Below are 22,171 nucleotides of genomic sequence, written 5' to 3' on the forward strand. Positions count from 1 at the left end.
CGAAAGATACACCCATACTACATACCCATTGGGTGCACTGTGTCCAACAACAATGAGAGGCTGTGAAAAAATTACAGTCAGAAAATACCATGTCTCAAAGACAACACGGTAAGGTTCACCACAGGGCTAAAGGACCCGTGGTAGGTTACAGCTTAGTGTTGACCTGCTCCTGCCAGCGCATGCACTGAAAGAGCACATGCATGTAACAGACAGCCACAGTACTGGCCAGTGTCCTGGGCTGATTGACAGCCCAGCAACAAACTGTGTTACAATTTCACCAAAATCCTAGGAGGGCATATTACATGGGCTGTCATCATCTGGGCTGGGTGGCTACCAATTCAAGAGTCTAGGAAGCAGACAAGGAGTGGGAGGAAAAGCAAACAGCCCACGAAGAAGGTAAAATATCCGGCTTGATCTGTAAGGTGGGCGACCGTAGGAGGGCAGTCTCTGACTTTTTCCCATCTGCAGCAAGGCAGCTGCAAAAGAGACAGAGAAACGATGCACTGGGTAAGCAGACCCAGATGTCATCATCGCTGGCCACAGGTGACTTCCCCAGGTCACACCCTACTGCAAAGTGTAACACCAGAAAGCCAAGGCCAACACAAGTCATGCCGTAGTGCACTGGGCCATCCTCAGCCTTCATCAGCATCACCCGGGCCCCTGTGAAAAGCACAAGGGCAGCATGTACACACACACACACACACACACACACACACACACACACACGCTTCTGACTGTGCTGGGTCAGCCTGCAGGGACACTGGAGATCCCGCAGCCTCTAATGAGCTCCCAGGTGATGCTGATGCTGCCTTTCTGACCGTCCTGCTGTGAGAGCAATGCCATATAGTGTGACCACAGATGCTTCACGTGCACCTTCAACGACAGGACCTGTAAGAACAGAAGCAATGACACACCCTTCTCCAAGCACGGGAAGACCCGCTCCTCAGGGAGACTGCACAGTAGAGCCGCTCCTGGGAGCCAGACTGCCCAGGTTTGGATCCTGACAGACGCTCAGTAGTAGCTTTTCAATCCTAGACAGGTGAGCTAAAATACCTCAGCTTGAGACGCTTCTTAAGGGATAAACGAGAGCTGATAGCCAATTTCTCCCCAACTGGGAAGTGGAAATGGGGCTCACCCAAGATGGCGATGTAAAATAATTACCCTTTAAAAAAAAAGACAGAATCTATCTATAAGCCTGACTGTAGACTCACTATGTGGACCAGGCTGGCCTCGATCTCAGAGATCTGCCTGTCTCTGCCCACTCAGTGCTGGTAATGAAGGCTTAAAGGCTGTGACACCACCCTCAGCTACTGCACACATTGTTTAAGACGGTATTGATGGACACGGTGGCTCAGGCCTGTAATCCCAGCTCTCGGGGAACTGAGGCAGTAAGGAAGATTGCTGTGCATTCTAGAACTTCAAGCCTTCAGCCACAGGGCGAGCAAACAACAAAAGATTGTGTCCGATACACTGTCCTAGCTGGTCTCAGCTCCACGGGCTCCTCAAGCATCATCCTGTCTTAGCCTTCCAAGAAACTGAACTGTAGGTATGCTCTGCCCACACCCAGTTCTCTTCACCTACATTTTGAAAGTCCACTCACGGGAAAGTCATCAGGAGTTCTGTGTGTTGCCAAAAGCCCAGGAGACTGAGACAGTCCGCCTGCTTTGAGTATTATTATATTATTATTATTATTATTATTATTATTATTATTAATTTCCCACACATCCCTTATTATGCTCCTCTTTACCGAGCGTCCAAAAGGATCCTGCACACACTGTATCGGCAATTGGAACAACAGTAAATGACTCCGAAACTCCCTAGGCTTTCTCATTTTAAAAGGGGAACATTAGAACGTGAGAAAGACAACATGGCAGAGGTCAAGAAATAAAAACTATTCTAGTTAGCCAAGCGTGCCCTAGCCAGCCCAGGTTACTAGGTGGAAAACTACTTAGGAATGTCGTTTATCTAAGCCTCTTCACCTGTTTCCTACAAGGAGAGGGGCGGGGCTGGGGCCAGATCAGATCTGGGAACCCACTCAGTGGTTTTAGGCATCGAGAACATGGATCCTGTCTCTGAGGACTACGGATCTTGATAAGACCCCCACCACCACCACAGGCTTCAGAAACTCATCCCCAAGAGTGATATGGTCATCAAAGGCAGAAGGGAAAAAAAGTCCATCTAACAAGGAAAAGCATATTCCTCTACCCTCCTTCAGTCAAGAGGGAAACGTCATGCAGATCTTGCTCAAGGGTAGTGTCCCATCATAACTAAATAAGACATCGTAATAAAGTGATCTTTTAACCCACAGCCATAGTAAGATACTAGGACACACACAGAGGGGTCAAAAAGAGAGGCAGGGTCCGGGAAGCTATTAAACTTCCTTCCTTACACACACACACACACACACACTCACTCACACGCAATCGATGAACCTGAAAGATGTCTGGTAAGGTGTTTCGGAAGGCGATGGGGACACTAGCGTTTGGTGTTGGTCCAGGACTCTAGCTTCAGCTGCGACAAAGCCAGCTGTTCACAGCTGCTTAAAGAAAAATAAAGAGGTGCAGTTTGGGCAAGGGAGTTGTGCAAGCCCTGAACCGAGATGGAAAACTAGCGAAGGTGAGCATGCCGGGTTCACCCTTCCCGGGCACCCTCGCACCTCCCACGGATCCCCACGCTTTCGGGTGGACGCCACCTGTGTCTGCCATCGGTCCCCGCGTGCCCCTCCCGGCGGGGAGCAGCGCGAGCGTGGGGTGCGGGCGGGGACCGCAGGCGGCGCGGCGCACGCGCGGCAAGGAGCCCGGGATGTGTGGCGGTGTAGGGAAAGCATCCTCTGACCGTCCGGGACCAGCGCGGACCACGGACACGCGGCTGAGCCGGCGCGGGGCGTCTCGTGGACGGCGGAACGGGCCCAGGCAGGGCACTCACCAGAAGAACAAGCGCGAGCAGAGGTTGGCGTCCTGCAGCGGGTTGGGTTTCACCTCGGTGTGCACCGGCAGCATCTCGCCCGCGGTGCGTGCGGCCGGGAGGCGGCTCCAGGAGGCGCGGGTGAGGATGTTGGAGCTCCGGCCGCCGCGCCGGTCCGCTCGGCGGGAGCCTCGGAGGCAGGCAGCGGCTTCCGGGAACCCAGCGCCAGCCCGCCCAGACCCCGCCTCCCGGGGTTCCTCGGGGCGCCCGCTACGCGCTGTCGCCGCCGCCTCCTAGAGCCCGGGAGCGGCTTGTCGCGTGAGAGCGCAGGAGAAAGGAGGCTGGGGAAAGGCGGAGACCGCGCGCAGGTGCCGGGCGGCTGCTCGGGGAACACGGAGCCGGGCGGGGAAGCTGCACGTGCTTGGGACCCGTTGCAAACTTTGCAGGAGTTTAAGATCAGCGCCTAAGCACCACCCTGAAGGTGGCGGGGGCGGTGCGTGCTGTGCCCGCCCCCGCGCTCGGAAACGCCCCCTGGGCTCTGCGCTCCTGGAGATCTGGAGAAAGCCGCCTAGCTTTGCCTGCCCTCCCCTGGCATGCTGCCCTCATCAGAACCAAATGGGGTGCTGTAGGAGATTCCCCCACTTGCAGGCCAAGAGTCTGACCTGGAACAACAGCAAGGTTTATCTGTTTGCCTTTCCCGACCTGAAAGCCGTGAAGACAGTCAGGCCACCTGATATTAGGACGCTAGGGTTTGGGGAGATGAACGAATGCTGCCATTTCGGGCGGCTTCTTGACCTTTCTTTCCTACATTGCTTGGCATGGCGGACCTGTGTAAGCAGTTGGCTGTCCTCTTAGATTGGGTAAGGGAAATCAGATAATACACCGCCTGGCCTGTTTCTTTCACCGAGCCCTGAGAGGCTCGCAGAGGATCAGTGGCGAGAGGAACCGATATTACAGGACCCCTCCGTGTGCCGTTCTGTAGACCTACTCCACTTTTAATTTACTTTTCGAGATGGTTTTGCTATTTTACTGAGTAAATTCAGACTCAAGAGATCCAGCTCGTCCGAGAGCATAAGGTTAGTGATGATGAAATCTGATTTGTACTCAAGTTGGCATGTGACCTTGAACTGCTTTAGGGATGGTCAAGTGAGCATGAGAGGTGCCAGGCTGCACTGAGGAAGATACGGTCCTGGCTTTTGGACTCCTGCTCACAAGCCTTGGTTTCTGTGTTAACTGCCTGCCTCTCTGCCCGTTCGGTTCACTTCAGCACTGGGTAAGGAAAGAAGAGCCCTTTAGAATTCACGGTGGTAGGGACAGTTTTACCCGTCCTTTTGATGTGAGAAAATACTCTGACCAGAAGTAGCTCGGGGAAGAAAGGGTTTCTGTCAGGCTTACACTTCCACTGCAACAGTCTCTCCTGGAGAGAAGTCAGGCCAGGAGCTGAAGCCACAACCCTGTTCTGTTGAACTGGTAGTGCTGACTCCAGATGTCCTCACACCATCTCCAATGGGACACTCTCTCACAAAGGCCATAGGTCAAGCCCATCTGGGAAGCTCTTTAGTTAAAGTTCCCGATTTTCTGGTGACTCTAGGTTGTGTCTGGTTGCCAAAAAAAAAAAACAAAAATAAAATTAACTAAGTCAGCTTTCTTTGGTCATTCCTCCTGTGTTTATTTAAAGGTATAACAATACTCTGTACAGAGTCTTGGTGCAAATAAGCATTTGTTTAGAAGTCAAGTCATGTGTGGTGCCCACAGATTTAATTCCATCAATTTGGAAGTGGAGACAGGAGAAACAACAACTCTAGCCCATCTTTGATGGCTAGGGATTTCCTAGCCAGACAGACATACATGAGAGGTCAGAGAGCAAAAATAAATACAGCTAAAAGGAATTAGCCAGGCAGCAGCACGCTAGGCAGGAAGGTATGAAGTTCAAGATCGATGGGACACCTAGGGAGTTCTAGGTCTAACTGGATATGTAAAGAAGCTGTTTTTAGAGAGAAGAATTGAGACAGGGTCTCATGTATCCCAGGTTAGCCTCTTAACTCCGTAAATAACCAAGGATGACCTGGATCCCCTGATCTCCCAACATCTACCTCCCAGGTGCTGGGATCACAGCCATGTACCGACATGTTATAAATGAGTTTTGGAGCCCAGAGGATATCCCAGTAGGTAAACTGCTTGCCTTATAAGCACAGTGGCCCAAATTCCTCCCACTATCAAAAAAACAGGCATGGTGGCCCACATTCCCAGCTTGGGATGGAAGGCAAGGATCCCTGAGGACGCTGGTCCTCCAGCTTACCCTAATTCACAACTTCCAGTGCAGTTAGAGACCCTGCTCCAAACAAAACATAGAGAGTAGATAGCACATGCACACGCGCGCGCGCACGCAAACACACACACACACACACACACACACACACACACACCCGAATTATATGTATTTACATAAAAAGCATATAAAAATATATAATAGATGTAAAGTCTGAGCTCCTCAGGAGGCTGAGGCAGCGGAAGAATATCTTGAGTTAAGGACTTCAGGACCAACCCAAACGACTTATCTGTTTCTGAAAATTAGTTAATTGTTTAATTAATTGGTTAAAACTCAGGTACACAGAGTAGCAAGGTGTTGATGGTTTTGAGCTGAATGACGTTTATTGCATGGCATTCCGTGGCATGTGTTTCAAACATCCTGTTGCAGAAAGGGAAGCATTTCCACAGGAACGCAGAGCTCCCATCCATGCACCCTCGCCCTCCATGGTTTCTCATACGTCAAAATCAACAGGCCTTACCTAGTTCCTGGTGCTCTTTAAAATGCCCTGCATTTTCTAGCCCAGGCGTTTAATCATCTGCCGGTTCTACTTCAAAGCCTGAAATTCAGTTTGGGAAGTTAGCAGTCTAGTGACTTGCCTTGTGTCTGCCCCATCCCCTGCGATAGGGGACTGTGTTGGGACTGCAGATCCCATTAGCAGGCTCCAAACCGTCAAACCTTCCCTTCAGCTTCTACTGAGCAGTGTGCTGGCTTTTAGTTTTGTTGATCTGAGCTACTTCGAAACGTCTTAGCATTCTTTTCTGAACACTAACCAACGTGGCATTTAGAAGGAATACTGAGAGCCGTTGTCTCAGTAAAGAGAGAGGGCTTGTGGGAACAGGGTACGCACTCTTCCTTAACCTCCAGCTTTGCCCCACTCTCGCTTTCCTCAGTCCCGGTCCGCAATGAGGTTCTGAATCCCTGCTCTTGGTCAGGTCGCCCTGAGCCTCTCAACTCCTCAAGGCATTCTGAAGGCAGCGTACAAATGAAAGAAGCTATTCTCATTTGTTTACAAGTCCTGGGGACTGGGGAACAGTTCTTGGTGAGAGATTGCTTAGCATAAGGCCCCGGTGAACCCTCGGCACCACGAAAACATACGGACATATGTGTGTGTATATGGGCAATATGTGTGTGTGCGTATAAGTGCGGGGCGGAGGGGTGTGGAGAGAGCGAGGTAGCCTGTGTGTTTTCATTTAGTGAATGTCTTCTTTGTCCTTTACAGTTAGGCCAAACGCTAGCCTGCAAAGGTGGAAGAAGTGCTTCTCTGTGCAGCTGTTCAGTTGCTTGAAATAATCCAGTATTGTGAGGAAAAACAGAAACGATAACAAGTGTCCGAGCAGAGGAAACCAGAAACCCCAGACATCACTGACAGAGTGCTGTAACTGGTAGAGAGAGCCCTGAGGAAGGCAGGCAGGCTGTCCTTCAAGAAGCTGAAGAGTCAGGAGTGACTCAGCACCTCCTCTGCTGGGAACACAGCCAAGAGAAATGAAAGTGCACATCAGCAGGGAAGCCGGCTGCGGAGAACACAGCAGTGCTGCTCAGAAAAGAGGGGAAAAGCACATGCCCAGGAGGGGCACGTCAGACGTGTGTGTCCGCATAACGAAGTGTTGTTTGTCACTTCGTAAAGAACAGATCATTTATGTGTGTTAACAACATGAATGACCATGTTAAAAATATCGTGCTTGGGGAGCTGATGGGTCAGTGGTTAAATGCACTTGTTTCTTCAGAGGACCGGGTTCCGTTCCAAGCACCCACAGGTTGGCTCACAGCCATCTTTAACTCCAGTTCTAGGTGACTGGACTCTCTTTTGAACTCTGCTGAAACTGGGCATGAATGTGGTGTACAGACATAAAGGCAAAACATTCTTTTTTTTTTTTTTTTCGGAGCTGGGGACCGAACCCAGGGCCTTGCGCTTGCTAGGCAAGCGCTCTACCACTAAGTTAAATCCCCAACCCCAAGGCAAAACATTCTTACATGTAAAGTTTAAGTTTTCAAAATGCATAGGTATTTTTTAAATGTCTGTGGTGGGGTATGTGTGTACCACACACATACACCAAGCTTGGGCCACCTAGATAGCTTAGTGGATAAACACTTGTCACCAAGCCCGACAACCGGAGTTCAATCCCTAGGCCCTGCATGGTGAAGGAGAGCACTGACTTGCACAAGTCGTCGTCTGAGTTCCACATGTGCACAATGGCACACACACACATCCCTACAGAAACACAATGCACAAAACACAAGTGCAATGAAATAACAGGAAAAAAAAACAAAACCCTAAGATACCCATTGCTCTGAGGAAAAACAAGCCTAGAAAGGTTCCACCCAGGGCCACTTGGTCCAGTTGCTTTGCTGTGTGGTAACTTCATGAAAATCCCAGCTTAAGGCTGAGGAAGACTTTCAACTCAGCCTTTTTTTAGGGAAGCAAGTGGGGAGGGGTATCGCAACATCCCCCTCAAATGCAAATGACCAAGCTCCTCCCAGTAGGGCAGTGGTAATTAAAGTCTTCTAGGCGATCCTAACATGCAGACAGAGTTGAAAGGTCTTGGATTGGGTGAAAAGAATTCTGTGTGCACAACAGCAGGATGTGTGTATTTACTGAAGGAACAGCAGGCCACCCGCACAGCTCAGTGTAGCTCTTGCTACCTTTGCCTAGGATGTAGAGGGCCTTGGATTCCATCCCCAGCACCAAATAATAATAATAATAATAATAATAATAATAATAATAATAATAATAATAAATGCTGGAGAACACTAATAAAGTTTCTACACAGAGGGGTTGATGAAAGTGGTATAGAAAACTTAATAAAGAGCTTGAATCTCCAGAATGTCACCAGATGTCCATGGTTCCAAGGGGCCAGAAAAGGCCAGTGTCCAGAGAAAGCCTAACAAGCAGGACTCTTTTTTTTTTTTTTATCTTTATTAACTTGAGTATTTATTTACAATTCGATTGTTATTCCCTTTCCCGGTTTCCAGGCCAAAATCCCCCTAACCCCTTCCCCTCCCCTTCGATATGGGTGTCCCCCTCCCCATCCTCCCCCCATTACCACCCTCTCCCCAACAATCATGTTCACTGGGGGTTCAGTCTTAGCAGGAACAAGGGCTTCCCCTTCCACTGGTGCTCTTACTAGGCTATTCATTGCTACCTATGGGGTCAGAGTCCAGGGTCAGTCCATGTATAGTCTTTGGGTAGTGGCTTAGTCCCTGGAAGCTCTGGTTGCTTGGCATTGTTGTACATATGGGGTCTTGAGCCCCTTCAAGCTCTTCCAGTTCTTTCTCTGATTCCTTCAACGGGGTCCCATTCTCAGTTCAGTGGTTTGCTGCTGACATTCGCCTCTGTGTTTGCTGTATTCTGGCTGTGTCTCTCAGGAGAGATCTACATCCGGTTCCTGTCGGCCTGCACTTCTTTGCTTCATCCATCTTGTCTAGTTGGATGGCTGTATATGTATGGGCCACATGTGGGGCAGGCTCTGAATGGGTGTTCCTTCTGCCTCTGTTTTAATCTTTGCCTCCCTATTCCCTGCCAAGGGTATTCTTGTTCCCCTTTTAAAGAAGGAGTGAAGCATTCACATTTTGATCATCCTTCTTGAGTTTCATGTGTTCTGTACAAGCAGGACTCTTAAGATGCTACCATGTGACTGTGCCTGATTGAAACAGATGCTTGAAAGCAAGTTATTGCTTTATGGGACTCTGAACTACTCTCTGGAGTTGAACTCCACTCTTCCTTTTTAATTTGTATCTCATTTGAGACAAGGTTCACCAATCCTAGGCTGGCCTTGGCCTCATTATGTATCTGAAGATCGATCGCCTTGAACTTCTGATGTCTCTGCCTCCTGATTGGTGGAATGAGTGTGCGATACCACATCTAGTTTTGTGCAGCACTGGTAATCACACTCGGAGCTTCATGAATGATAGACGAAACACCCCGGCTGAACTACATCTCCAGCCCCAAGAAAAAGTGTTTTTGTTCAGGGGTTTCTGTTCTCTTAGAGGACTTGGGGAGAGGGGTTGAGACAGGTCTCCCACAGCCCTGGCTAACCTCAGTATATTGTGCAGCTTCATGTGTAACCAAGGATGGCTTTGAACTTCTGATCCTCCCTCTGTATTCTTTGAATGACAATAACCCCTTTGTCTCTCTATATCTGAAGGAGAAAATTGACTCAAGTGTGAAATATGGGCTTAAGGCAAGAGAACTACCCTGTAAAGAATAACAGATAGGAAAGTGCAATGAGAGGCCAGACTGGAGCCAGGGAAGGGACCGGAGAGGACTGTCAACAAGGGTCACTTCTGGGCACTTAAAGGATCATGTTGGTGCTCATTAAATATCCACAAAAATGTTCCGAAACGCAAAGCAAGCAGAAGGAGGTGCCGTGCCGACATCCCTAGTTTATGTAACCGGAAACGCATGAGGTCAGCCCAGGAACCAGTAACCAACCTAGCTTTGATAAATCCTTTAGTAAGCCCAAAGTTTAGAGACAAAACGCAGATGCTCTCTTATGCTAACCCTTGAGTTATTTGTCGAGATGTTTGAGACTCAAAGTCACGAATGCCCCCGTAAAGTACGTGCTAAATGCTAATAAAAAAAAAAAATGAAGTTCTCCTTCAGAATTCTCCTTTCTGGTTAACCCCTGTCGTTGCTATAGAGAGCTCTACTCGCATCAATGGCGAGTATACTTTGGTGGGACGTTAAGAGATATCAGTAATAAATATCTTTTCCTCCTGCCTAAATACAGAAGCGGTTGGGAGGGGAGCATGCAGATCAGCTAATTCACCCCTGAAATACAGAAGTCTGGCTGTGTCCTGAGGACAGGAACAGAAGATCCCCAGCTTCTCCTTCTACATGCCTCAGTGGTAGTTATGTGAAAGGAAACAGGAATAGTCAAGGGTGTTCCATGGTTAAATGTCCCACTCTGAAACCTGAACCGTAGGGAATAAGTGGCCCACCAACTCTCAGGCCTTGGAGCTATGAGGGCCTCTGAAGGGAGGGCACCCATCCTGTACCTATGACCCTCGGCCAAGCAAACTGAAGGCCCACGACGAAAACGCGTGCCTTGTCAGATTATAGATTACTAGTGTTAAAGGCCAAAATTACCATTTAAATATCTTAATTGACTTTATTTTTTTCCCCATAAAATAGAATCAATGTTCCCATGGTCTCAACAGAAGATATTGGTTTTATAGACAGACAGGAGCAAAAATGAACTGGCCACCTCAGTTACTCTTTTCGTAAGATGGGGGAGAATAAGCAATAGAAATCTTTGTGAGTGGGCGGCAAATGAACCCAGGTTAACGGCGCTTGTGTAAGAATTAAGGCCGGGAGATCAGGGAAATGCAAATTAAGGCTGCTCTGAGATTTCATCTTCAGTCAGAACGGCCAAGGTCAATAAAACATGCGACAGCTCATGCTGACAAGGGATCTGGAGTAGGAGGAAAAGTCACCCTTCGCCGGCGGGCGAGTGAACATGTACAGCCACTGTGGGAATCACTGTTGACGCTCCCCAGGAAGCTGGGACTCGATCCACCTCAAGATCCGGCGTACCCCTCGTGGGCAGAGACTCTAGCGTGCCCACGATCGCTGCTGCTCTGTACTTCCTTAGCGGAAAATACCTACCTGCCCGTCCACATTCGAGTTGATGATGAAAATGGGGTACATTAACACAACCGAGCAGTGTCTAGCTTTTAAAACCGGAAATCAGGATCACACAGATGAGCGCGTAAGGTGAGTGCTGTGAAGCAGCCTAGAAGCATCGGGTCTCTAGATGTTTAGAAAGTAATCTCTCCACAGCCTGCTCGCCCCACTGTAGCAGAATGGCTGGCTTTCAGACCCATTTTTTGTCTAAGGGGTGGGAGTTGAAAGACTACGCGGTTCATTAGCATCTCTTTGCTTAAGGGCCTTTTCTGGAAGTGGGGCCACGTGCCAGTCAAACACCTCAGACTTCGACCAGTGCTGGACTGGGAAGAGACTCGGGAATATCCCAAATCCTCTGCCTCTCCAATGGAATAGTCTGCCAGTGTTGTTGACTGGGTAGGATCCGGATGCCCTGCTGCTCGCTCCGCCCATACTGGGTTGTTTCTTTTTCTATCTCCCCTCAGTGCTCCCTCAAGTTTTTCAGAGGATTAAGGCAATGTAAAGGGTTGGGGGGACATTAATGGGACATGGGAAAGAGGCCATATACTTTGAGTACATTCGAAGCCTCTCAAAGCTGACTCTTTTACACCAACAGTAGATTTAAATGACAGTATTTAGACACATTGGTTTGTTTTAAGTGTCTTACCAAAATTTAAAATTGCAACGTTGTCCTCGCCAGTGGGTGACCTTTGGCATCGCTCATTTCACCCTCCAGAGCAGTGTGATGTTCACACCTGTTTGATCAGTGGTTATTAGCACTGGCTGTCCTCGAGGACCCGGTATTGATCCCAGCACCCACATCCCATACGAACTGTCTATCATTCCAGTTCCTGGGGATCTAACACCCTCTTCTGACCTCTGCCTGTACCAAGAATTTACATCATACACACATAAATGCATTTGGGCCAAACTCTCACACCCTAAAATTAAACTAAATCTTTAGGATAAATAAAATAAACGAGGCTTTTCAGTGCCACCTGAGGCCCATTACTTTTACACCACCCTAGAGAATTATAGAGAATTAGTATCAAGTGCTTCTTCAGAAAACACTTTGTTATGATCGACCACAAGTCTTATGATCCAACCATTTCACTTTAGGAATTTTAATGACATCCAGGTGAGGAGTCGTTCTCGATCACTGACCTCTGTGTTTGTGAGCACCTGGAGAAGGCTCCTTGGAGCCAGATAATGGAGAAGGAGCCAATCTGGAGCAAAGAGCTTTCTACACAGAGGCTGAGGGTGAGGATGAGGCAATGAAGAGTGTGGCAAGACCACAGCAGGGCGGAAAGACAGCCACGTACAGTTCAAAGCTCCTCTGACCTGTGTCTTGGGGAGCCCCTCCTAAATCAAATTGTCCAGGCCCACCCTCAGTGCTGAGGACTGAGTTAAGCCTTTTTACTATGGCCGTTCTTGTTTATGAGACAGCAACATCGCTGTACTTACAAGGCTGCCCTAGAACTCCCAACCTCAGACTGGCTTCATGCCCCAGTTCTCTAGGACTACAGGCATAGCCCGCCATGCCTAGCGTAGGCCGGTGAGTGTGTGTGTGTGTGTGGGGGGGCATGTATTCTTATATAAGATTGGTGGGTTTTGGCTACAGCATACTCTGTCTGGATTAATTGTCCCTAACATGATGAAATATATTCTCTCCAGAGGCATAATTATTACCAGGGTAGTTCAGTCATAGTAGAGTCTAGGTCTTTTCCATATATCTGCCATCTTTGAAATGTCAGTCTTGTCTCTAGGTTTGCTTTCAAAACCCAAAACAATAAAGTTTAGAAAAAATGGGGCTGGGGATTTAGCTCAGTGGTAGAGTGCTTACCTAGGAAGCGCAAGGCCCTGGGTTCGGTCCCCAGCTCCGAAAAAAAGAACCAAAAAAAAAAAAAAAGAAAAAATATTCGTATAAGGATGCAAAACCATCGAGCCCCTTATGTTCCAGAATGCATAAAACTAAACACAACCGGAACAAAATGTTCCAGAACTTTTTTTTTTTTTTTTTTTTGGTTCTTTTTTTCGGAGCTGGGGACCGAACCCAGGGCCTTGCGCTTCCTAGGTAAGCACTCTACCACTGAGCTAAATCCCCAGCCCCATTCCAGAACTTTTAACAGTTAGTATTTGGAGATTATAGGCGACTAGAACTCAGAGCAAATATAGATCCTCCAAGTTTTTTTCTAAATTGACCTTGTAAGAAAGAAAGATTAAGGTTTTTGTTTTTTAAGGCAGTGGTATAATTATTCCATACAACTGAACCAACAGGGGGCTGAGGACATGGCGTCACTGGAAGAGTGCTTGTGGAGCAGTAACGAGGATTACATTTTATCCTCAGTACCTTATAAACCCATCCTGGTGGAGCTCACTGCAATCCCAGCACTTGGAAGGAGCAGAAGTTTCAGGTGATCCTCAGCTGTCTGGAAAGTTCTAGGCTGTCCTGGGCTACGTGAGGCACTGTCTCAGAAACAAAGCGGATGCTTTGTGAATTTCAGAAGTCCTTCTTCAAAACACAAACCTGCTCAAATATTAACCATTACCAAAGTCAATTATCTCAGCAATAATAGGGAGTGAAGTACAGTACTCGGGAGAGACAGGTTAGAAGCGTGAGGTTTGCAAAGGAGCACAGTCAGTCTAGAACCGAATTTCAAGCCAGCTGTTATGTCATACACACTAATCACTTGGTAGGACATTATTTTTATTATACTTATTTGTTTGATGTGTGCACATGTAAGAGAGAGAGAGCACACGGGCACATGCTCAGTGGTACCTGTGGAGATTAGGGGACAGCCTGCAGGACTCGGTTCTTTCTTTCTTCCACACGGGGTCCCAGGGTTCCAGTTCAGAGCTCAGGTTTGGAGTCATGTGCCTTTACTTAATAAACCAGCCTGTTGACCCCAAAATAGCTTTGTTTTCTTCCATAATATTTACCTCCCATTGAGAGGGAACTGCACCTTTTTTTAGCCTCACTAACTCCTCACAAGAGTACTTGACTTCACATAAGTTTAGAAATACACATAAAATTGACATACACTCTCCATTGTGGGGGGAGGGGACACACAAGATTTGGCCAAAGTTCTTGCTTACTCAGGCTCCGTGAGGTCCCGAAGGACCCCTCCCTATTTCTTTCCACATACATTAGCGTTACCAGGCAACAGTCAGGGATTACAGTCCCTGAGTCAACAATCAGATCCTGCTGTATCTGATGTAATCTCACGCCACAGAGGCTGGCTGGCATGAACAAAGAGACCAAGGTCAGGAGCCAAGGGCTGTCTCAGAGGAGGTTGACCCAGGGTCACCAGAGTCAAGTTGGTGGCATGGTTGGCAGGAAAGCTGTGGCCTGTAAACCCTAGAGTGTAGACATTGCCACCAGAGCAGCAGAGGAGTCACCTTGTCCAGGACCCAGAGAAGCCATTACAAGAAAGAAAGAAAGAATGAAAAAAAAAAAAAAGAAAGAAAAGCTAAAACAGTTCTGACTACAAGAAGTTAAAATTTAAAGCACATTTATGACAGACAGCTCAGCAGGAAAGGGGTAAAGAGTTTCCTGTGGTTACATGAGGACCTCCATCCAAGTCCCCATGCAAAGGAAGCAGACCTTGGGGGATAAGCATCTGTCACCCCAGTGCTGAGTCAGTATGGAGAAGGGGATTCTGGGCCAGCAGGACCTTACCAGGTCCCTCCTCCAAAACCAAGAGCTCCCTACTCAGTGAGAGGCCCTGTCTCAAGAAGGTGGAGAGAGGTAGAGATGACCAGAGTTGACCTCTGGTCTCCACACGCGCACACACACGAACAGATGAATGTTCCCACATACATGTTCACACATGAACACAACACACATACATGTGCACACATGAACAGAAGAGTGAGTAACCTGAACCATTAAAACCCGCTGAAAACGGAAGCTTACATACGTAGGTAGAGTAAGGTTCAAATCAGGATTAGATTTTTCTAATTTGTATGCTTCACGTGAGAACGGCAATTCTTACTTTTCCACCCATCTGCAGCATACCTTGAGTGAATATTGGAAGCCTTTCTTCACTCCTGTTTATATATGAAATGTTAATTATTCTTCAGGACTTAAAGCAGAGAGGGCATCACTCCTGTGGGTTCCCTTTGCTGCCTTACAAGACAAAGCTGATAAAAGGTTACTTGCACATGTGTGGTGGTTTGAATAGGCTTGGCTAAGGGAGTGGCACTATTAGGAGGTGTGGCCTTGTAGTGGGTGTGGCCTTGCTGGAGGAAGTGTGTCACTGTGGAGGTGGGCAATGAGACCCTCCTCCTATCCATGTCAGAGCCAGTCTTCTCCTATTGGCCTTCAGATGAAGATGTAGAACTCTCGGCTCCTCCTGCACCATCCCTGCCTGGTGCTGCCATGCACCAGCTGCTGCTTCCAGAGGACCCAGGTTCCATTCCCAGCTCCTAAGGATTCGACACCCTCCTCTGACCTCCACAGGCAGCAGGAATATTCATGATACAGAGACACACATGCAGGCAAAACATCCATACACATAATATTTTTAATTTTACATAATCTTTACTAGCACATCAGTAACACTGAGCTAAAACCTGAGGGATATGCTAATTCTCATTAGGTCCCATATGACTTACATGGAACAAAAGTTGCAAGAATGTCAAAGACGTAAAGAGTAGGCAGAACAGAGACTGTGGGGAAAATGGTATAAGGGACAGGGCAGAACATAGCTTAGTGGTGCCCAGTATACACGGGCCCCGAGACACTCTCCCACACATCCTCACTGCAGAAAACCAAGTTGACGATTCAGAGAAGAAATACAACAATTTTAAAAAAACAGTTAAAACACTCAGGCACCTAAAGAGCGGTGAAACACAATTTCCAGTGAGGAACCTCATGCCAGAAATTCAAATTAACAAAAAAAAAAAAAAAAGATATATACTCCAGAAATGGTACTGAGACATCGCGATAGTGGTTTGGAAAAGATCACTAACAAATTTGAAAAGAATATGTCAAATCCAATTCATACTGAAAATGGTGGATCTGATACTTAAGTGGTTGTAAGTAAAACCCACTAGCAGACTTATCTTCCGTTTCACAATCCGAAGGAAAACGGCACTTGTTTTGTGCCTCCAAAACTCGCCTCTTCTAGGAAGGGGGAGTGAATTTCCTCCCCATACTGGAAACCCGCAGACTCAGCACAGTGGTCTCTAGACGAAATGCTACAAACCGATAGGAGCAGCCCCTCTCAGCCCTTCTCTGTCTGGCTGAGCCCTTCCAGGCCAAGTGGACACCATCCTGTGTGTCAAAGGGATCGGACACAAAGATGTCCGATTATTAGATCATCCGATTATTTCTCTAACAACTAGAATTCAGGCGATTTCTTCTTGCCATTTTTCTACGTTTTCTGAACTTCCTAGGATGAGCATGTGTATAATTTTAAGGATGTCACCAAGTTAAAATACATTTAGTAATGAGCTCCCAGTGGTCTCACCCGTCTTTCAAGTTGTCCTGTGAGCCCCGGGAACCTCTTTTGGGGAAGTGTGTACAGTATGCTTCTCTTTCATGTCCTACAAGCGGCAGTGTCCTCACCTGACCCTGGTGACTCGGGGCACGGAGGGAAGGGGAGGCTAGTGGCCCGCTGCCCTGAACACTCAGAGCCTTATCCTGCCTTTGAGCCTCCTAGGATATCAACAGGATATGGCCTGGATATTTCCCTCCCCTGGCTTCCTAAGACACAAAATGCGGTCTTTTGTCTGGGCAGCACGTTTGATGGACTGTGGATAGGACCATTTTCAAACTTTCTCTCTCACTCGATGAAAATGTCCTGCAGGCCAGTTAAAATTTAATCTGTGAAAGTCATACCTTCACCATCCAGCTACTGCTTCACTCTGCTTTCAGATGTTACACCCGGATGCCTGAGACTAGAGGATGATAAAGGAAGAGGGGCACAAATGTGTCTTGTGGTCCTGGAAGCTGGGACATCTAAGATCACAGGGCCCTGTCTACTGCGGACCTCGTAACTGATAGGGACTCTGCAGGGTCCTGAGGTTACACAAGGCAAGGAAGGAGCTCACCAATGGCTAAACTGGTTTTAGAATACATCCAATCCTCTGTTAACTTCATTCCTCCATAACTAGTTAATCCACTAATCCATGTATGGGTCAATCCATTCATCAATGCAGTCTTCCCTGACCCATTCACCTCCTAGAGATCCTGTGTCTAAATAGCATTAAATACGACCTTGGGGGATTAAGTTTCAACTCAAAAATCCTGGGTATAAACAATCAAACCATAGCAGCTACCTTGTCAGGGGCACAAAAAACAATCTCCTAGGTTTTCAAACTAATTAAGCCGGCATTCTGAAAGCAAGCCCACGTAACGGGAAGCAACACCACCTTGCTGTTTCAGACCGACATTTAGCCCTCAGGGGGCTTTATCTGCGATAGGTCTGGACAGTATCAGCTACTGAATTTGTAGGGCTCAATGAAAAATGAAAAACTGGGGCTCATTGTTTAAAATTTGTGAAGGCTTCTCAGGTGATAGCAGCTGTTCATTAAGCAAGTCCCAAGACTCCTCTAACCTTGGGGTCCCGGGCTGCACTGGTCACATATCAGCAAGGCCGTGGAGATGGCATCTGTGAGTAAATGATACCATATGTCAAAATGCAGTTCAGACCACACAGCTATATTTGTGAGGCTCTTCTTTGAAAATACTTTGCTTATAACCTTAGGTGGCTACACGTAACTCGCTTATTTTGCCAGAGGCTCTGATAATGCTATAAATAGTGAAGTGTGTGTGTGTGTTTGAGAATTCTTGTACAGTGAGAAAATCAGACCTTTCAAGTCACCTTCCAAGGCTGAACAAGCTTCATGAGTACGAAACTGGCAGTGACTGAAGTTGTCATCAGTTATTTTGCTAAACAGCTGTAGCACACTGTTATGATTTCCTTTCCATACTTTGAAACTGATTTTTTTTTAAATCCAAGTATTTTCATAGGCATTTGAAACATTCCTGGGGCCCATGGACCATGATAAGAGCACTTACTGAGAGAAAGTGCAGCATTAAGCCCTGTCCCCTCTGACATGCCCTCTCCCAAGAGAGGACAATGCCACTCACCTGCCACCCAAGAAAAGGGTCACTGACAAAGCACACATTCTGCCACCAAGCTCTGTTCAGTAAAGAGAGAATGGAGGGTCTTGCTGCTGCTGTTGCTGCTGCTGCTTCTTCTCCTTCTCCTTCTCCTTCTCCTTCTCCTCCTCCTCCTTCTTCTTCGTCTTCTTCTCATCGTCTTCTTTTTCTTCTCCTCCTTCCTCTCCTCCTCCTTTTCTTCCTCCTTCTCCTCTTCCTCCTCCCTCTTCTTCCTCTAACTCCTCCTCCTCCTCTCTTCTTTCACCTTCTCCTCCCTCCTTTTTTTAAAACTGAAACTCAAAACTGCGTATCTTGGCATCCATACCAAGATATGGATTTTCTTTTCGAAGTGAGCTAGTGACCAGCTGAAATCATCAGATTCAAATGAGATGTGGCAAAGCATTGTGTGAATACAAACGGTTTAGTCACCCTCCTCACTACAGCCTGGTCCTGTTAGTATCTGAAAGGGAGTTGATCTGGGGAGAAAGGTCTTGTCCATATGCATATCGTCTGTTACGGCCGAGATCTTAGATGTCTTCTACAGGTGCACATGTTAACAGATTCGGAGGTGATGAGACCCACAGTACGTAGGATTTAGTAGAAGATCCTAGCATCCTCTGGAAGGGGAAATGAGGACTCTTGCTTCCTGTTCCCTATTTGTCTCACAGCGCACTTCTCCCACAGGCCCAAAAGCAACAGGGCTGGGCAATGTGGACTGAAAATCAAGCACGTTCTCTGGTTCAGTGTCCACAGCCATTTTGTCACAGTGAAGGAAACAAACACACCCTTCCTCTGTGGTCTCTAAGTAGATACAGGCAGCAAAGATAAAGACATGGGAGAGGACAAGTATAGCCTTTGAGCCAAGTGGACATGTGTGTGTGTGTCTGTCTGTCTGTGTGTCTGTCTGTCTGTCTATGTGCACCACACACATGTGCCTTAGAGGTTAGAAGACAGCATCATATCCCCTTAAACCGAGATTGCAAATGGCGGTGAGCCACCATGTGGTTGCTGGGATCTGAACCTAGAGACTCTGTAAGAACAGCCAGTGCTCTTCACCACAGAGCCTTCTCTCCAGCTCAAGGGCATAGGCCATTTAATCTGAATTTAGACAGCGTATTTGCTCTTCGCAGCTTAGCTACTCTTTCAAACGTTTCTTCACTTGTCAAGGGGGGATTATTACTATGTACTTTATAAAACTGTTGGGAGAATTGCAGATTAGATGCATGTGTAGATACTCACACATACAAACATGTATATGACTACATTGCACATACATGTAAAGCTTCACTCATTGGTGTTAAGTAAATGGCCATTTCTGCTATTGTTATAATGTCTGTTGGTTTATTATTTTTCTGATAATCGTAACACCATCTCACTAGGTAACTCAAACTGACTGTGAATCTGTGATGCTCCCATTTCAGCTTGCCCAGTGCTGGGATTCTAAGTTATACCATCACGCCAACTGTAATGTTTATCATTACCAATGAGTCGAGCAAGAATTTTGCAAGACAGCCTCCTTAAGAGGAAAAGAAAGAAAGAAAACGCTAAACAGTCAAGTTATTTATATTATCTTCATAAAATTAAGTTTGAGGACAAAGATGAACATCTGAAAATCAAGTAGAATATAATAAAACCCAGTGTGTCTGACTACTAATTAAATGTCATGGTGTTGGGGATTTAGCTCAGTGGTAGAGCACTTGCCTAGCAAGCCCAAGGCCCTGGGTTCTGTCCTCAGCTCCAGAAAAAAAAATGTCATTCATTTGGGTTCTAGCTCTGTTTTCCCTCTGTGTCTCTGTTCTCTGTGTATGTGTCTCTTTGTGTCTCTCTCTGTCTCTCTGTCTTTGTTCCTTGTGTGTCTCACTATCTCTGTCTCTGTTCTCTCGCTGTGTGTCTCTCTGTGTCTATGTCTCTGTGTGTCTCTGTGTCTCTCTCTGTGTCTCTCTGCCTCTATCTCTCTGTCTCTGTTCTCCGTGCGTGTCTTTCTTCTCTGTGTCTCTGTGTGTTTCTGTGTCTCTCTCTTTGTGTCTCTCTGTCTCTATCTCTTTGTCTCTATTCTCTGTGTGTCTCTCTTCTCTCTGTGTGTCTCTGTATCACTCTGCCTCTCTCCCCATCTCTGTATTCCCTCTCCCTGTCTCTCTCCTCCTTCTGTTCCTATTCAGAGGTCTTCTATGTACTAAGCACTATGTCCTACCACTGAGCAACATCCCAAACTGATAGATCTTAATAAAGATGTCAACAAGAGGATCAAATACTCCTAGAAAATTGGCATAAAATAGGCAAGCCTACATCTCTGCTAAGAGAGTTTGTGGCAGTGGGCAAGGCTCAGCAATAGTACACTTGCTCAACACGCAAAAGGTCTTAAGTTCAATGTCTAGCAGTAAAAGAATGTGAATGATTTTAGCAACTTATTGAATCCATTTCAAACATCACACTCTCTCTCCCACCCCGTGTGTGTGTGTGTGTGTGTGTGTGTGTGTGTGTGTGTGTGTGTGTGTCTACCAAATGAAGATAGTGGGTATTCTTATATAAGATTGGTGTTTTTTGGCTACAGCATACTCTATCTGGATTAATTGACCCTAACACAATGAAGTATATTCTCTCCAGAGACATTATTACAAAGATAGTTCAGTAATATTAGCATCTAGGTCTTTTCCATATATCTATTTGCCATCTTTGGAATGTCAGTAACTTTGTCTCCCAGTGATGACATGACTACAAAAGCTACCATCTGCTCCCACAGACTATAAAACGGTTGAAAATAGTCAAAGGAAAGAAGAGAAGAGCCCTATTCCTGTCCTGTGTCTTATTTTAAGAAAAAAAATTCTCATAAGCGTCCCGATAACAAACTTATTGTATCTCATTAGTTAAAGCCAGATCACATGTCCCATCCCAAGCCACTCAAAGGGTCCTCATCATCAGAGGAGGTTGGGAATGCTTCTCCAGAAACTCAGGGCTGCATAGAATGCAGACACTAGAAGAAAGTCGGAGAGGAAACCAGTGGGTAAGAAGGTGGCACCCAACAGCGTTTGCTCAGAACCCCAGGCTTCCCACAAAAATGAGTGAAATTGTTCACCAGAAAAGCTTTAATCCCCTAACAATGGGCACTGTTCTGGACAGCTGCCTTCCAAACCTCTCATTGCAGGGGTGTGATTACCCTCTAGAGACCGTCAACAAGATTGGGCTTGCTTTTCTGTAGAAGTGGTTGAGTGGACTCATCAGACCATCGCTGAGAATGCAGTCACTCCCTCCTGTGCCTGCCTCTGCTGCCGTTGCTGGAGATCTGGACCAGGTGTTTCCAGATTCTTGGCCTCTTTTTCAAAGAACTGAAAATAGGGGCTCATGCAGATTTGCAAAAGAAGCCAGGTCTGTTTATTTGGAGCAAAGCAGATTAAATGTCAAGGGTGAGAGTAGACCAGAGGAGTATCAGTATGCAAGGCCTTCAGCCTACAGCCTGGGGTCTCTTTTTATGGAAGGAGTTGGTCACTGTGGGGGCGCCATGTCAGTGGTTCTCTTCTTTGATTGACAAATGAGGCCATGCATTCTCTTTTCCCACTGTCCCTGTCCCTTCCCATAATGTATCTGATTTTAATAATGTGTATGTCCAGTTCTACATAGATATAGGATGGTGTGATGGTCTCAATTAGCAATGCCCCCTGACAGGTGCTGTTAGGGATGTTATGGAACCTTTAGTGGGTGGAGCCTTGGTACAGGAAATGCCTCCCTGGAGGTGGGCTTTGAGATTTTCTAGCCTGGCCCCACTACCTGCTCTCACATTCTGTATGCAATGGAAAGAGATTTCTTTGCTTCCTGCCTACAAGGCTGTCCTTGTGCTCTTGCGTGCCCCTTCTACCATGATGGTCGAGGTCACCTCTGGAACTATGAGCTAAGAGAGCCTTTTCTCCTGTGAGGTGCTTTTTGTTGCTGTATGTTATCACAGGAACAAGGAGGTAAGTAAGTGATGTGGATGGGAAACAGGAAATTCTCCTAAGAATTTATGTGGCATGGTTTTGCCTCTTCGCAAAGGCACCCCAAACCAGTCAGCTCAGCTCAGGCCTTCTGCCCTTCATACCTTGATACATTGGGAATACACAGGAGAGAAACTGCCTCAAGTTGATTTGTTACTAGGGGTGGGAAATCCATGCTACTGCTCAGAGACAGAAGTAGCACAGTGCAGGTGGGCATTGGAGGGCTAAGGGTGTTCTGAGGTTTCTGGGTGTATGGTTTTGAGAGAGATTGTGTGTGT

At 47.0% G+C, this 22,171-nt stretch overlaps 1 protein-coding gene across 2 annotated transcripts in view; it reads right to left on the bottom strand.

Moving 5' to 3' along the window:
* The window catches only part of Abcc4 (ATP binding cassette subfamily C member 4), a 234,972-nt gene extending 231,865 nt beyond the window's left edge, over nt 1-3,107 (bottom strand). Inside the window, exon 1 of one of the 2 annotated variants that reach the window (XM_087584853.1) lies at nt 2,926-3,107. In XM_087584853.1, the coding sequence (XP_087440979.1) occupies nt 2,926-2,999 (74 nt within the window). In that variant the 5' untranslated portion in view covers nt 3,000-3,107. 2 annotated transcript variants of the gene reach the window in all.
* Between the last annotated feature and the right edge of the window lie 19,064 nt (nt 3,108-22,171).

The sequence above is a fragment of the Rattus norvegicus genome, chromosome 15 (assembly GCF_021556685.1).
Source record: "Rattus norvegicus strain SHRSP/BbbUtx chromosome 15, alternate assembly SHRSP_T2T, whole genome shotgun sequence".
Classification (NCBI taxonomy): domain Eukaryota; kingdom Metazoa; phylum Chordata; class Mammalia; order Rodentia; family Muridae; genus Rattus; species Rattus norvegicus.